Source organism: Moschus berezovskii, chromosome 2, assembly GCF_049115385.1.
Source record: "Moschus berezovskii isolate FMDL1 chromosome 2, NW_MosBer_1.0, whole genome shotgun sequence".
Taxonomy (NCBI): Eukaryota; Metazoa; Chordata; class Mammalia; order Artiodactyla; family Moschidae; genus Moschus; species Moschus berezovskii.
In genome coordinates, this window is record NC_142461.1 from 45,156,347 (window position 1) to 45,170,013 (window position 13,667).

Genomic DNA, 13,667 nt, shown 5'->3' on the forward strand with positions numbered 1-13,667 from the left:
CTCTTTTAAGCCATGGCCATAAAAATTTTATCATCAATACTATCATTTGTATCACAGAACTGTACTAGGATCTGCTCATCCATTTGTTTTACACAGTACTCTACAATATAATGCAAATATTAGATATGATTCGTGTCAGTTTTTACTCTAGACACAAAGCTAGTGCATCTGCTAGAAGTTTATGTGCATCTCATTTAGTTTATGAATCTTGGTTATGTACATTAGATGGGAATGCTAACAATCTGTTAAGCTTCATCTGACAGTGTTAAATCAATGAGTTCAATAATTTTGGTTATTAACATATGACTAATGAACTGTCAACTAAGAGGATTTTGGAAAACTGTCATAAATTCTAAGATCCAGAAATATTTGTTAAATCATAGTTTAACTCAAAAGTCAAAGGAGCATACGGGGTTGAAGCACTGAAGAGAGAAATTACACTCACAGAATTAGAGTGCAGGTTCACACACAGCCTTGAAGCAGAGAAAGTCAGGGCAGGAAGGAGCCAGAACTTACAGGATGAGGTCTGAGAGGGTTAGAGAAGAGTCAGAACACAGAACTCGGATCTGGATCAAAAAAAAAAAAGGAAAAGGTTTGTCATGTCAGTATGAAATTAACTTACTTTGGAGTGATAACTCTGGTAAACGCCCCTGTTCTACAGAAAACCATTAGCAGGGAGGAGGAGGATGCTCAGACTACGTCCTCTTCAATCATGTGCTTGTTGATTAAATATTACTCGGTATTTCTGACTGATGAATAAGCTAAGTAACTGGCTTGTGCTAAGGGGTTGACACTATAAGCCTGAAACACATTTCTCATGTATGGACATAGTCTATACACCAAAGCTTGAAAATATGATGGTGAGAAATGTTAAAATTGGGAAGTAATTTCCACTTTGATTTGCCTTTGATCAGACAGGAGAGGAAAAAAACCACAATACAGATAAACAATAAAAAGATTGAACATTTGGGAAATAGAGCCTATGATAAAAGATTAAAGAAGTTTGAATTACTCAGTTTGAAGCAAAGAAGAAAGACTAATTAAAGCTTTTAACAATAAAAAGTACTGAAAAGCATAATCACTGGAAGCAAAGCAAAGAGAAAAATGGGTAAAATTCCCGGAGATATACAATTAAACACTAAGATTCTTATGGTCAAATGTAAGGTATTTAAACAGAATAGAAAGAAAGATTCTGATTCATGAATGCTTAGACAGAGGTAACATAAGTGCTTTCAGGAGGACAACTGGGTGTGACAGGACCAGCTATGACAACCCAAGCAGGCAGCCTGAGAGGTCCAGAGAACATCATAATACAGAATAGTACCGACAACGATGAGTAGGTAGACATCTGATATACAAATCTCCTGATGGCCCTCTGAATAGTGGCCATCAGTGAGAAAAGGGAACTGGAAAGGAGAAAGACTAATCAGCAGCTATGAGTAAAAGCCTTGTTCAGTTTCTTTTCGGAAGCAAAACTGTGCAGAGAGGAGCCAACATATTAATTAATGCTTCCAGTAAACTCACTTGGAAGCCAGTAAGTTTGAGATTTGAGCCAGACTCAAGCCAGTCTCAAATCTTGAATATAAAGTGTGAGTTCCAAACAGAATTGGAGAATAAGGGAAAAAATGGCATTAAGTATTTATGAAATATAATTTTTTAAAAAGTAGTTACTGTAGGATGAATCAAAATGGTATCCTCTTAAGAATTATCAACTATTCTACAACTCAAAAAAGTCACAAAAGTGCTTAGAATGTGCAGTCTGAACATTTTTAGAAGGAATGAACATAGTTAAGGTCAAAGAAAACTGACCAAGTAGCTGCTACATGCTAAATCCTGTTAAGTCCTTGAAAAAGCATGTCCTCATTGTATGATGTCTGGAATCTGCTCAAATACAATCCAAAAAGAAAACAGGGGAGTTAAGTAGGGGAAAGATAAAGTAAGACTGCGTCGAATTTGATAACTGTTAAAAAGTTTATTGATGAGAATATAGATGTGTGTTATAGTATTCTATTTTTATTTAAATTGTCATGATTTTTTAAATTATTTACTCTATGTAATGTGAGAGACAGTGGGATGTATTTGTGTACTTGTGAGTGTATGTGGGTTTACTCTATATAGAACAGAAAGGACTACCATGTAACCTTTCAAATGGGACAGATATAGGTCCATCAACTATAAAATCCCAGCATGAAAGAAGTAACACATTAGATAAACTGGAAACATTAACAAGGAGATACAGTTTCAGAGGAGCAGGAAAAATATAAGGAGTGAGGGAAGCAGGAAACAAATGGCAGGAAAACCTCAAGCAGAAGAAGGAAAGGTATTTTTTTGAGTACTGACTGTGCTGTAAGACTTGATGTTAGGAATTTTACATCATGATCTCACATAATCCTCACAGCAAATTTGTAATGTGGGTGCTATTAATATCATCTTCAATTTAAGATAAGGCAATAGGACTTTCTTGGTGGTCCAGTGGTTAAGACTCTGAACTTCTAATGCAGGGGGCATGGGTTTAATCCCTGGTCAAGGAATTAAGATCCACATACTGCACAGCGTAGGCAATAAAAACTCACAAAGGTCAATCATGCAGATACTAAATGACAGAAATAAGATTGAAAGCCTTTTCTCCAAACTTAGTGTCTCTGCTCTATACCATATTGCTATTTCCCAAGAAGTTACATTAAACACACAACAAAATAAATAACTTTGAGATGCACTGAGTCTGCATGCCACAACTAAAGAGTCTACGTGCTGCTGGTTTTGAGTCAGGTCCAAAAACAAAGAACAAATCTATTGATACAAATCTACTGCTCTAAAAATTTCTTCAGGTTCTTCCATTATAAAGAATGAAGTAAGTCAGAAAGAGAAAGATAAACATTGTATTCTAACACATATGTATGGAATCTAGAAAAATGGTACTGAAGAATTTATTTACAAGGCAGCAGTAGAGAAACAGACTTAGAGAATAGACTTACGGACATAGGGAGAGGGGAGGAGAAGGTGAGATGTATGGAGAGGGTAACATGGAAACTTACATTACCATATGTAAAATAGATAGCCAATGGGAATTTGCTGTATGGCTCAGGAAAGTCAAACAGGGGCTCTTTATCAACCTAGATGGGTGGGATTGGGAGGGAAATGGGAGGGAGGTTCAAAAGAGAGAGGATATATGTATACCTATGGCTGATTCATGTTGAGGTTTGACAGAAAACAACAAAATTCTGTAAAGCAATTATCCTTCAATTAAAAAATAAATTACTTTTAAAAAGTAAAGAAACATAAGGTTTTAATTTAAAAAAACTTTCTTCAGTTTCTCTTCACTCCCATCATTCCAACTTACACAGGAAGTCTAGGTGTTAAAATTGTTTTGCTTTTGTTTCTGTTTCAGAATTTCAGGAGAATAAAAATAAGCTGAGAAAGAAGGTAAGAATAGCAAAGACAAAGACACACTAACAGCCAAAATATACAGATGGTCTCCAACCTACAATTTTTCAATTTTCAACAGGGCAGAAAAGCAACAGGCATTCAAAAGAAACTATACTCTGAATTATTTTTATTTTGATCTTCTCCTGGGTGAGTGATAGGAGGTGCGATACTCTCATAATGCTGGGTGCAACAGCAGCCACAGTTTACAGTCAGCCACGTTGGTGATCATGACAGTGAACAGCCCTTAAGCATACAAACATTCTGTCCCTAGACAACCATCTGGTTTTCACTTTCTATACAATATTCAATAAACTACATGAGCTATTCAACACTCTATTATAAAACAAGGCTTAGTTTTAGATGATTTTGCCCAACTGCAGGCTAGCATAAGTGTTCTGAGTACATACAAAGCAGGCTAGGCTACTAAGTTATGATGTCTAGCAGGTTAAGTGTATTCTAAATGCATTTTCAACTTATGGTATTTTTTTAGTTCACAATGGGTTTATCAAGACATAACCCCATTGTAAATCAAGGAAGATCCATATACTATTATCTGTAAAACAGAAATCCAGGTCAAACAAGTTTACCTTTAGCAGGAGAGCAAAATTACTCCGCAGACAATTATTCACACCATTTTCATACAATTTTTTCCTCATGTGGTTTTCGCTCACATTCCCACTATCAGACTGATACCTTAATAATGATTTCAGCATGGTTTCAAAAGGGTCCACTGAAACAGACATGATTAAACATTTGTAAGTCAAAGTAATCACTTAAAAAAAATCATTTCCTACTCCAGGGAATCTTCCTCATCCAGGAATCAAACTCACATCTCCTGAATTAGCAGGTGGATTCTTTACCACTGAGCCACCTGGGAAGCCCAAATGCTCTTACACCTTTACTCTTTCAGATGTACCCTTGAACTATTTTTTCAGGTTCAAAAAAAAAATCCTGTTGGCATTTGCACTGGGATTTTTTTCATATATATCTATAAATTGAAGGAAGAAAATGATCATTTAAAAATACTGTGTCTGAAGTGAAGTGAGGTGATTAATATAAAGACTTCAGCACAATGTCTGACATATATTTAATAAATGTTAGCTATTCCTAAAAGCAGTGTATGGACCTTCATTTGGAGACATCTATTCTTAAAAGATAAGGATCAGCTAATCAGAAAGAAAATCAGGCTTACGTGTCTTATTGGGGTTGATATGTTGCTTTAGTACATCAACAGTGCCCAAACTAACCACAAGGCGCCTGCCAAACCAGAAAGACACCACAGGCCCGTATCTCTCATGCAGATTAACCAGGAACTCGTGCAAACTTCCACTGTTCACAATATCTGGAAGATTACCATCTCTGAAAAAAGAGCAATATTTGACAAAATAATTTAATATGGAAGAATTAGAAAAACAAAAATACTAGTTGATCCTGAATTAACTGTGTCAACAGATGAAAACAAAGATAAACGAAAATCAAATTACTGCAAAATCCAAAACTGTATTATATTTGACTTCTCACTTTTGGTAGCCACATTTAGATATGAATTTGTCTGATATTTTGAGACTTCATAACACTTCACATCAACAAAGCTGCACAAGGAACATCTGACTTAAGACACTGGAAAATGATCCAATTTTGCAGCACCTCATTCTGAGACAGCAATGGAAGCCACCACTGGCTATTAAATCACAGGTGAATTTAAATCAGCTATGGCAATTTTTTCTTATTCTATCTTAATCCTATCTTTCTGTTTTCAACACTCTCTGGCTAGGGGAAGTGAAAGAAATTAAAGGTTTTGATTTATACAGGCTTTCTTTATTAACAAAGTTTAGGTGGTATGCCCAAACACAAGTTTAAAGAAAACAAAGGCACTAAATAAACTGAGCAATCTAAAGATATGGTTTAGTTTTTATCCAAAAATTAAGAGCTGACTTTACCTGATTTAAAAAAGTCAAAAAGCCAACTCACTTTTCTTCTGTTGGAGTAATGCCTGGAATTCCTGCAGCTTGTCTGGAAGCCTTAGGGAAAAAAATTTAAATAATTTAGTATAATGAATGATCATATATCCCATAAGTCAGATGTGTTTTGCTGACACATGCAGGACCTTAAATGATGGTTATTCAATTTGGTTGAATTCCAGAGATTATTTCTACACTAAAATTAAAAAACTGGATTCTTTTTACTTAAAAGAATTATCCTAATATTCCTCCTCTCTGTCAATTAAACTAACATTTTAGAAGAATTTAACATCCATTATATATCAATTAATATATAAAACCAAGTACATTTTTCTTTGTTCTGAGACTAAAAATGGTCTCATCTGGCTCAGCTTTCAAAAAATTTAATGTCATAATTATAATAGTGTCATTCCTAAAATAGTTCTCCTCTTTCAAGTCAATGAATTTGTCAAAATACAAAGTGATATTCATCTTTTAGGACTTCCCAGGTTAGTGTAGTGGTAAGGAATCCGCCGGGCTTCCCTTGTGTCTCAGCTGATAAAGAATCCGCCTTCAAAGCAGAAGACCTGGGTTCAATCCCTGGGTTGGGAAGATCCCCTGGAGAAGGGAAAGGCTAACCACTCCAGTATTTTGGCCTGGAGAATTCCATGGACTGTATAGTTCATGAAGTTGCAAAGAGTCATACACGACTGAGTGACTTTCACTTTCAAGGAATCCACCTGCCAACGCAGGAGACATGGGAGACTCAGGTTTGATCCCTGGGTTGGGAAGGTCCCCTAGAGACGGGAACAGCAACCCACTCCAGTATTCTTGCCTGGAAAATTCCATGGACAGAGGCAACTGGCAGGCTACAGTCCATGGGGTCACAAAGAGTCACAAAGGATATGATTGCACAAGTGAGCACACACACACACATTTATCTTTTGCTTTAATGTAGTTATCATTATCAGAGTCATAGAGTCAGAGAGATCACCTGGTATACAAATAAATAACAAAATAATTTATAGCAAATTGTTAAAGTGACAACCTCTGAAGAATGAACTATAAAAACGTTGGGGGGAATTTTAATTTTTTACAATTTTGTACTGGGTTTATGGTTACTGTATTTAGAGATTAGCATTTTTATTTTATCTTACAACAAGCATATCACTTTTAAAATAAGACTTCTTATAATTTTTAAATTAGCTAAATATCTATAGAAAGAATAACCTAAAATATTCAACTTTAGAATCAATTCTGAATTTTGTCTATGATTTTAACTAGGTAATAATCAGAGTTTGGCATTCTGCCCCTTTTGCCTCCTACTTAACATTATATAAATAAATAGTTATTTATTTGAACATTTAAAGTTTAAACTGTCTTCCATTACATGTTCAAAATTGCATAATCATGTTGCTACTATAGGTTGTAAAACATCTAGGCTATTTCCTTCATTTTCTCATTGTTACAGGTAGTGCCATGAAAATCACTGTACAACTTTACTTTTTTCCTCCTTTGGATTATGTATGCCAAGAGATATACTAAGTTCAACAGTACTAACGAAGGAGTTTTACAATTTCTACTACATACTACAAGAATACTATCTAGACAATAGTATGTGCACCTTGCCTTTAACTGATGACAATGAAACCTACAATGTAAGATTTTGTCCTACAGTCTCATCAACAATGGAAACTTGTCAAGTTTAATATATAAAAAGTGGGGGAAAGAATGGAAGGAACTCCATAATTAAAAGTCAGTGATACTAGAAAAAAAAAAAAGACCCTACTTGTTATTTTCTAGATTGAAGTTATTAATGACTGAAGCGAGCTTCCTGACTTCTCTTTAAACATGGTAGATTGACAACACTCATCAGTGATCTCTTCCTAAAATCCCAAAAAATGAAAGTGAAGAAATAAAAAAGAACAAAATAAGGACAAAGAGAATGGGAGAGGAGGCAACAGTGGATGAATAATCTGACCAGTTTCTTTGGAAGTGTTAAGTTGTTAGAGCAGTGATTAGTTGACCTTGAGAGGCCTCCTCTGGGGTCTGCAAAGGATTCCCACAGGAAGCAATCAGATTTGTACTTGTAACCACAAAGGCAGAGTAAGATGGAAGACTTCAACAATAAGCAAAAAGTCAGTATACAGATCCATCAGACATCATTTCTGTGACTGCCATTCTTCTGGAAGAGACCTTGAGATTCCAGATTCAGGAATAACAGGTTGGTGGGGGCATCCCCGATAATCTTAAGCGAAAACTGTTTCCAACCTAGAATTTTATACCATGCCAAGCTATCATTCAAGTGTGAAGCTAGAAAAAATAGATTTTCAAACAAGCAAGATTTCAAAAAATTTTTCATGCACACTCCCTCAAGAAATTATGGAAAATGATGCACTGCAGCAAATAAAAGAATTTAAACAGAAAGAGACAAAGGGAGAGAGAAACTCATGTGGCACCCAGGAAACAGGGTTTACAACAAAGGCAAAGAGAATATCAATTCTGAATTTTCTTCCCATAAAAATAGATAAAAGCAGAGATATTACTTTACCAACAAACCAACATGATTATGCAATTTTTCCAGCAGTCATGTATGGATGTGAGAGCTGGACTATAAAGAAAGCTGAGCACCGAAAAATTGATGATTTTGAACTGTGGTGTTAGAGAAGAGTCTTCAGAGTCCCTTGGACTGCAAAGAGATCCAACCAGTCCATCCTAAAGGAGATCAGTCATGAATATTCATTGGAAGGACTGATGTTGAAGCTGAAACTCCAATCCTTTGGCCACCTGATGCGAAGAAGTGACTCATTGGAAAAGACCCTGATGCTGGGCAAGATTGAGGGCAGGAGGAGAGGGGGAGGACAGAGGATGAGAAGGTTGGATGGCATCACTGATGTGATGGACATGAGTTTGAGTAAGCTCTGGGAGTTAGTGATGGACAGGGAAGCCTGGTGTGCTGCAGTCCATGGGGTCACAAGGATTCACACATGACCAAGTGACTGAACTGAACTGATGTCTTTGAATATTTGAACGAACTCACTGAATAGCATTATGACAGAAATGCTGAGATATCTGCCCCAAACTACAGACAGGCACAAGTAAAGAACCTCTATGCAAACACTAAGTACAACCCCTCCCCTTCGCCCTAATCACAGGTCTATAGCTCCAACAGCAGGTATGCAGAGAGAGCCTCAGAACTCCGTGTGCTCTGGATAAATGGCTCCCACACCAGACTCCATGTTTCAACATGAGAAATGAAGAGTGAGCCCCAAAATACCAGGCAAAACACTCCCCTGTGCTTCACTACATTCACAACTCTGAAATAGCTAAAATAATAAGATCAATCCCCACACCTGGCATGCCCCTCGAAGAACCCAGCAAAACTTCAATCTCTCTGATAATCACAGCCTCACCTTCCTCATCTTCCTTGAGACCATCCAGAATGTTGTTATGACATTTTCCCTTACATATATTAGACACCACACTAAGCCGAAGACTACAATCCCCAGGTCTTCCTTCATCCCCTAGACTTTTTATTCCTAGAGAAGTTTGTCTTCTTTCCTGACTCATCTGTCCCCAACTCAAAACTCCACCTGATCTCAGCCGTTCATTCCTATGGTTGCACTAGGCCTTGACAACACCAGTAACTTTACCATTCCTGGAGTTTTAACATCAAGCTTCCAAATTTCCAAGCACCTCCTACTTCTCCTTCTATTTTTAATATCTTGACTCCAAAAACTGTTTTTACCCCAAACAGCCTGTTAACCCACTTACTGCTGCTGCTGCTGCTAAGTCACTTCAGTCGTATCCGACTCTGTGTGACCCCATAGACGGAAGCCCACCAGGCTCCCCCGTCCCTGGGATTCTCCAGGCAAGAACACTGGAGTGGGTTGCCATTTCCTTCTCCAATGTGTGAAAGTGAAAAGTGAAAGTGAAGTCGCTCAGTCGTGTCCGACCCTTAGCGACCCCACGGACTGCAGCCTACCAGGCTCCTCCATCAATGGGATTTTCCAGGCAAGAGTACTGGAGTGGCTTGCCATTGCCTTCTCCGAAACCCACTTACTCCTATACTCATTTTCCAGCCATCCGGCTCAGATTCCATTGTCCCTTTTAATCACTCCCTTGCCCCGTAACCTTTTCTCAAAAGTACCTAGCAAAACACGAACCCTAATTAAATCCAATATTCTGTCAACTGCCCTGATGCCACATAGTTGAAGGAAAACAGCAGAGGAAAAACACAGCATGCTGCCTAGTCTTATTTTACTTTCATGAATCTCAAGTGAGTTGCCTGGAAATCTCATTTCCCTACTCCCTCTCTCTCCTCAGAAAAGAAAGACACCCTGAAAGTTCCAGATTGGGTAGTTCTAACATTCCAATCAAATTCATTTACCAGCAAGAATATTTAAGATGTTCTGTCAATATCAGTGATGTGTTTGCCGTTATTCTGTTGCTTTACAACTTTTTCTACAAAACCACCACCTTGCTTTGTAGATGATTCCTCATCCATTAGCTTCTTTGTTTTCAGAAGCATCTTTTGAGGCTGAAGAAGGTAAGCAGAGAAAGGTCAGAAGGAGATTCAGACTTGAATACAGCACTTGGCTGTAAGCTCCTTCCACGACCCCTTTAGCATGTGAGGCCCAAGAGGAACAAGACCCGGTCCGGACCTTAAGGACTTTAGATTTCAGAAATGAAAGTCGAAAGACAGTCGGAAAAGCAGGCGACAAAAGAAACACTGGGGGAAAATCCTTGGTAATGGATAAAGGCGACGAGCAGCCTGGAGTTTCCTCTCAGACACACTAGAAAATGGAAGTGGGGTGGGCAGTTACTGCCCGAAAGCCACCGAAGCACTTCGGACCCGCCCTCCACAGCGGCGCGGCGGGGACAGGGAGGCCGAATCCGCGAACCAGCTCTCAGGCCCCTGCGGCCGCGCCCGCTCCGCCGAGCCTCCGTACGTGCTTCTCTCGGCGTCCGAGGATGATCGAGCCTCCTGCCCTGCTCAGTCTTCAGCGCCGGCCGCGCGCGCCCGCGAGGCGTCACGTGCTCCGGGAGCGGGGCAGAGCGGGGCAGAGCCGGGCAGAGCGGGGCAGAGCGGGCGCGGGGGCGGGGGCCCTCCCCCGGGGCCCGTTCCCTGCGGCCCGCTGCGGGCTGCGCGACGTGGATGCGGGCGGCGGCCAGAGCCCGTGAGGGCCGGGACGGCGGTTACCGGGTAGAGGTAGAGCACCGCTCCCACCAACGCCAGCAGGAAGGTAACAGCGAAGATCGCGAAGTCCAACATGGTGCCTCCGCCCGGGAACCGCGTCTCAGTTCCGCGCTGCTCTGCAGCGTCTCAGCCTGGCGGGACCCGAGGGACCGAGGAGTGGGCCGGGGCGCCCGCGGGACCTGCGAGCGAATAGGTCGCCCGGGCGTGGCCTGGGCCGCTGGGGGCGTGGCCTGGGCCGCTGGGGGCGTGCCGTGGTCAGCCCTGCCGTCGGGCGCCGAGAAACAGGGAGACCCGAAGCAGGATTCCGGCGGATTCGACTCTGAACACGCCCATGTTTCCCGGGCCGAGTTGCTGGAGAAAGAGGGACCCCGCCTTCTGGAAAACGTTAGGAGTTATTGTCCTAACCAAGTGTTTTCCAAGTGGGTTTGAAATACATATAACAAAATAAAAATAGCTCAAGTTAATCATTGTTGTTGCACGTCTGGATGTTCTACCAGTCTACTGATTTTTGAATCAAACATATGGACACATAAGTCATAATTATTATGTATTTATTTCATGAAATAAGTCTTCCCTTTATTTCAGCATGATCTCTGTATTTTTATGATCAAGATTTTGACATCATTTGTCTTCTGTTGGCAGAAATGCCAAATTATCCTGTTCCGTCATTGTGGTCCCTGAAAAGATTTTTTTGATAAATTATTTTAAAACAATATTTTCAGGTTTATTGAATCATATAATTAATATATGGGATAGTTTTAATACTTTCAAATTGAAGAAATTTTGCTCTGTTAGCAAAATTCTAGGCAGTAGCAACTGGAATTATCAATAAAAATTTATAGTTAATATTTAGCTTAAGAAATGAACTGACTTTTATCTATGGTGTTCAACTGTAATGGAGTTGTTACATATGGTACCATTGTTATTCCAGCAAATACTGTAAAACAGTTTAAATTTATGGTAACGATTTTATCACTTACGATTCTCACCATCTCTTAAAGCAACAACTAAATCTGTAGGGTAAAGAATTGGTATCACACTTTACATCATATCTAGACCTACATATATATTATTTTAAAAGGAATTTAATATGGAAAAGTGTTCTTAAGCTGGCAGTTGCAACCACCATGTTTGCCACAATAATTGTCAAGTACTTCCAGTCCATTATTGGAACCCTTGGGGGAGATCAATCCTGAGTGTTCATTGGAAGGACTGATGCTGAAGCTCCAATACTTTGACCACTTCATGCGACGAGTTGACTCATTGGAAAGGACTCTGATGCTGGGAAGGAATGGGGGCGGGAGGAGAAGGGGACGACAGAGAATGAGATGGCTAGATGGCATCACCGACTCTATGGACATGAGTTTGAGTGAACTCCGGGAGTTAGTGATGGACAGGGAGGCCTGGCGTGCTGTGGTTCATGGGGTCGCGAAGAGTCAGACACAACTGAGCCACTGAACTGAATGTTTTTTAATTAGGCAAAAATCTATTGTGTTTATTCTGAGAACAAAGATTGCTAATTTATCTATTTTTATCGACTTGCTCAAATACTCTTTCCACTGTTATAGTCTCCTCCAACTTTAAAGCATAACTTACAAACACAGCACTTAGCTGCAGTCCCATTTTATTTAAAAGATATTGAACATGAGATATGAAGTAGTTCCCTGGAGCCTGAGCAGTGTTAACTATGAGGGTGGATATTAAAAGTTCAGTTGACCACAAAATCCTGATTAACCACTAAATCCTGACTGAACGCCAAATACTGATTTCCTCATGTGGGCATAAAAATTGACCATTTTTATGGATTTGTGATATGTGGGTTTCTCTCAAGCATGGGGCCCAGGGCAGGGGCCTGTCTTGCTCTGTTTTATAGGTGGTTCTATCCATATAAGAGGACATTCAGTGGGTTTCCTAGCCCTCTGACATCTGGTTAGATTGGCCAATAGGAAATAGTTTAGGATGAAAGGGAAGTCTGGATATTCTTTCTCCTGGTTTTCATGCTGTGGGCTCACTGTTGAGTGCAGCTTCTGTCGTAACGCCCCCACACAGATACTCTTTCTAGGAGCTGGAACTCTTTGTCACTTGAGGCTTAGGGTTAATGACAGCTTACCACTGTTGCTAGTCTTGGAGCACTGAAACCCTATGGCTTCCTTAAACCCTTCCCACATCTTCATAAAAGTTTCCATTCTTGAACTCTCCTACTTACCAGTTTCAGTATGCCAGCTGTTTCCTGCTGGGACTCCAATCCACATGGTAATTATCATCATCAAATTTGCCTATTTGGTGGGTGCAAAATTTTTTTCTCAATTTATGAATAAGGGTAATCAGATACAGTTTGCCTTTACCTGGAAGAGACAGTATTACACCTTCAGTGTAATACTCCAGGACATTGTCATTTCTCCTCTGTGATGTGAGCACATATACCTCTAACTTGTTTGTAATGGTATTCCACACAATATCTTGCCTGTCCATTACTCTGATGACATACAGTTGAGACCTGGTGAGCATAAGGTAGAAATTCCCTGCTGTTGCTGTTAAGTCACTTTAGTCATGTCCGACTCTGTGCGACCCCATAGACGGCAGCCCACCAGGCTCCCCCATCCATGGGATACTCCAAGCAAGAACAATGGAGTGGGTTGCCATTTCCTTCTCCAATGCATGAAAGTGAAAAGTGAAAAGTGAAAGTGAAATCACTCAGCTGTGTCTGACTCTTAGCAACCCCATGGACTGTAGCCCACCAGGCTCCTCCATCCTTGGGATTTTCCAGGCAAGAGTACTGGAGTACCTTCTCCAGAAATTCCCTAGATGCTTTTAAAAAAAAAATACATGCCAGAAAGTCAAAGAGCAATCTCAAAAATTATTTAGGAGTCTGGCATAGTGATAAAGTGCCCACAGGTTGAGTGGCATGGGGTACTTGCATACTGTAACAGCAGTCTGAGATGGAGTTTAAAATGCCGGATATTTAGTGGGGATTAATACATGTGAAAGATGAAACCTGGATTGGGCAGAGAGGAAGTGGAATTATGATGCAGCCCCCATAACTCCTAAACCAACCTAGTGGGGAGTTTGGGATGAGAATTACAACAATGATTGGGCTTTGC

General features: G+C 39.9%; 1 protein-coding gene across 1 annotated transcript in view; it reads right to left on the reverse strand.

The window, feature by feature from the left end:
• Window positions 1-10,767, reverse strand: part of CYP20A1 (cytochrome P450 family 20 subfamily A member 1) — a 42,480-nt gene extending 31,713 nt beyond the window's left edge. Inside the window, exons 1-4 of the mRNA XM_055398781.2 lie at window positions 10,570-10,767; window positions 5,398-5,447; window positions 4,619-4,785; window positions 4,014-4,156 (exon numbers count right to left, since the gene is read on the reverse strand). Of these exons, the coding sequence (XP_055254756.2) occupies window positions 4,014-4,156; window positions 4,619-4,785; window positions 5,398-5,447; window positions 10,570-10,641 (432 nt within the window). The 5' untranslated portion in view covers window positions 10,642-10,767. The remainder of the gene's footprint in view (window positions 1-4,013; window positions 4,157-4,618; window positions 4,786-5,397; window positions 5,448-10,569) is intronic.
• Between the last annotated feature and the right edge of the window lie 2,900 nt (window positions 10,768-13,667).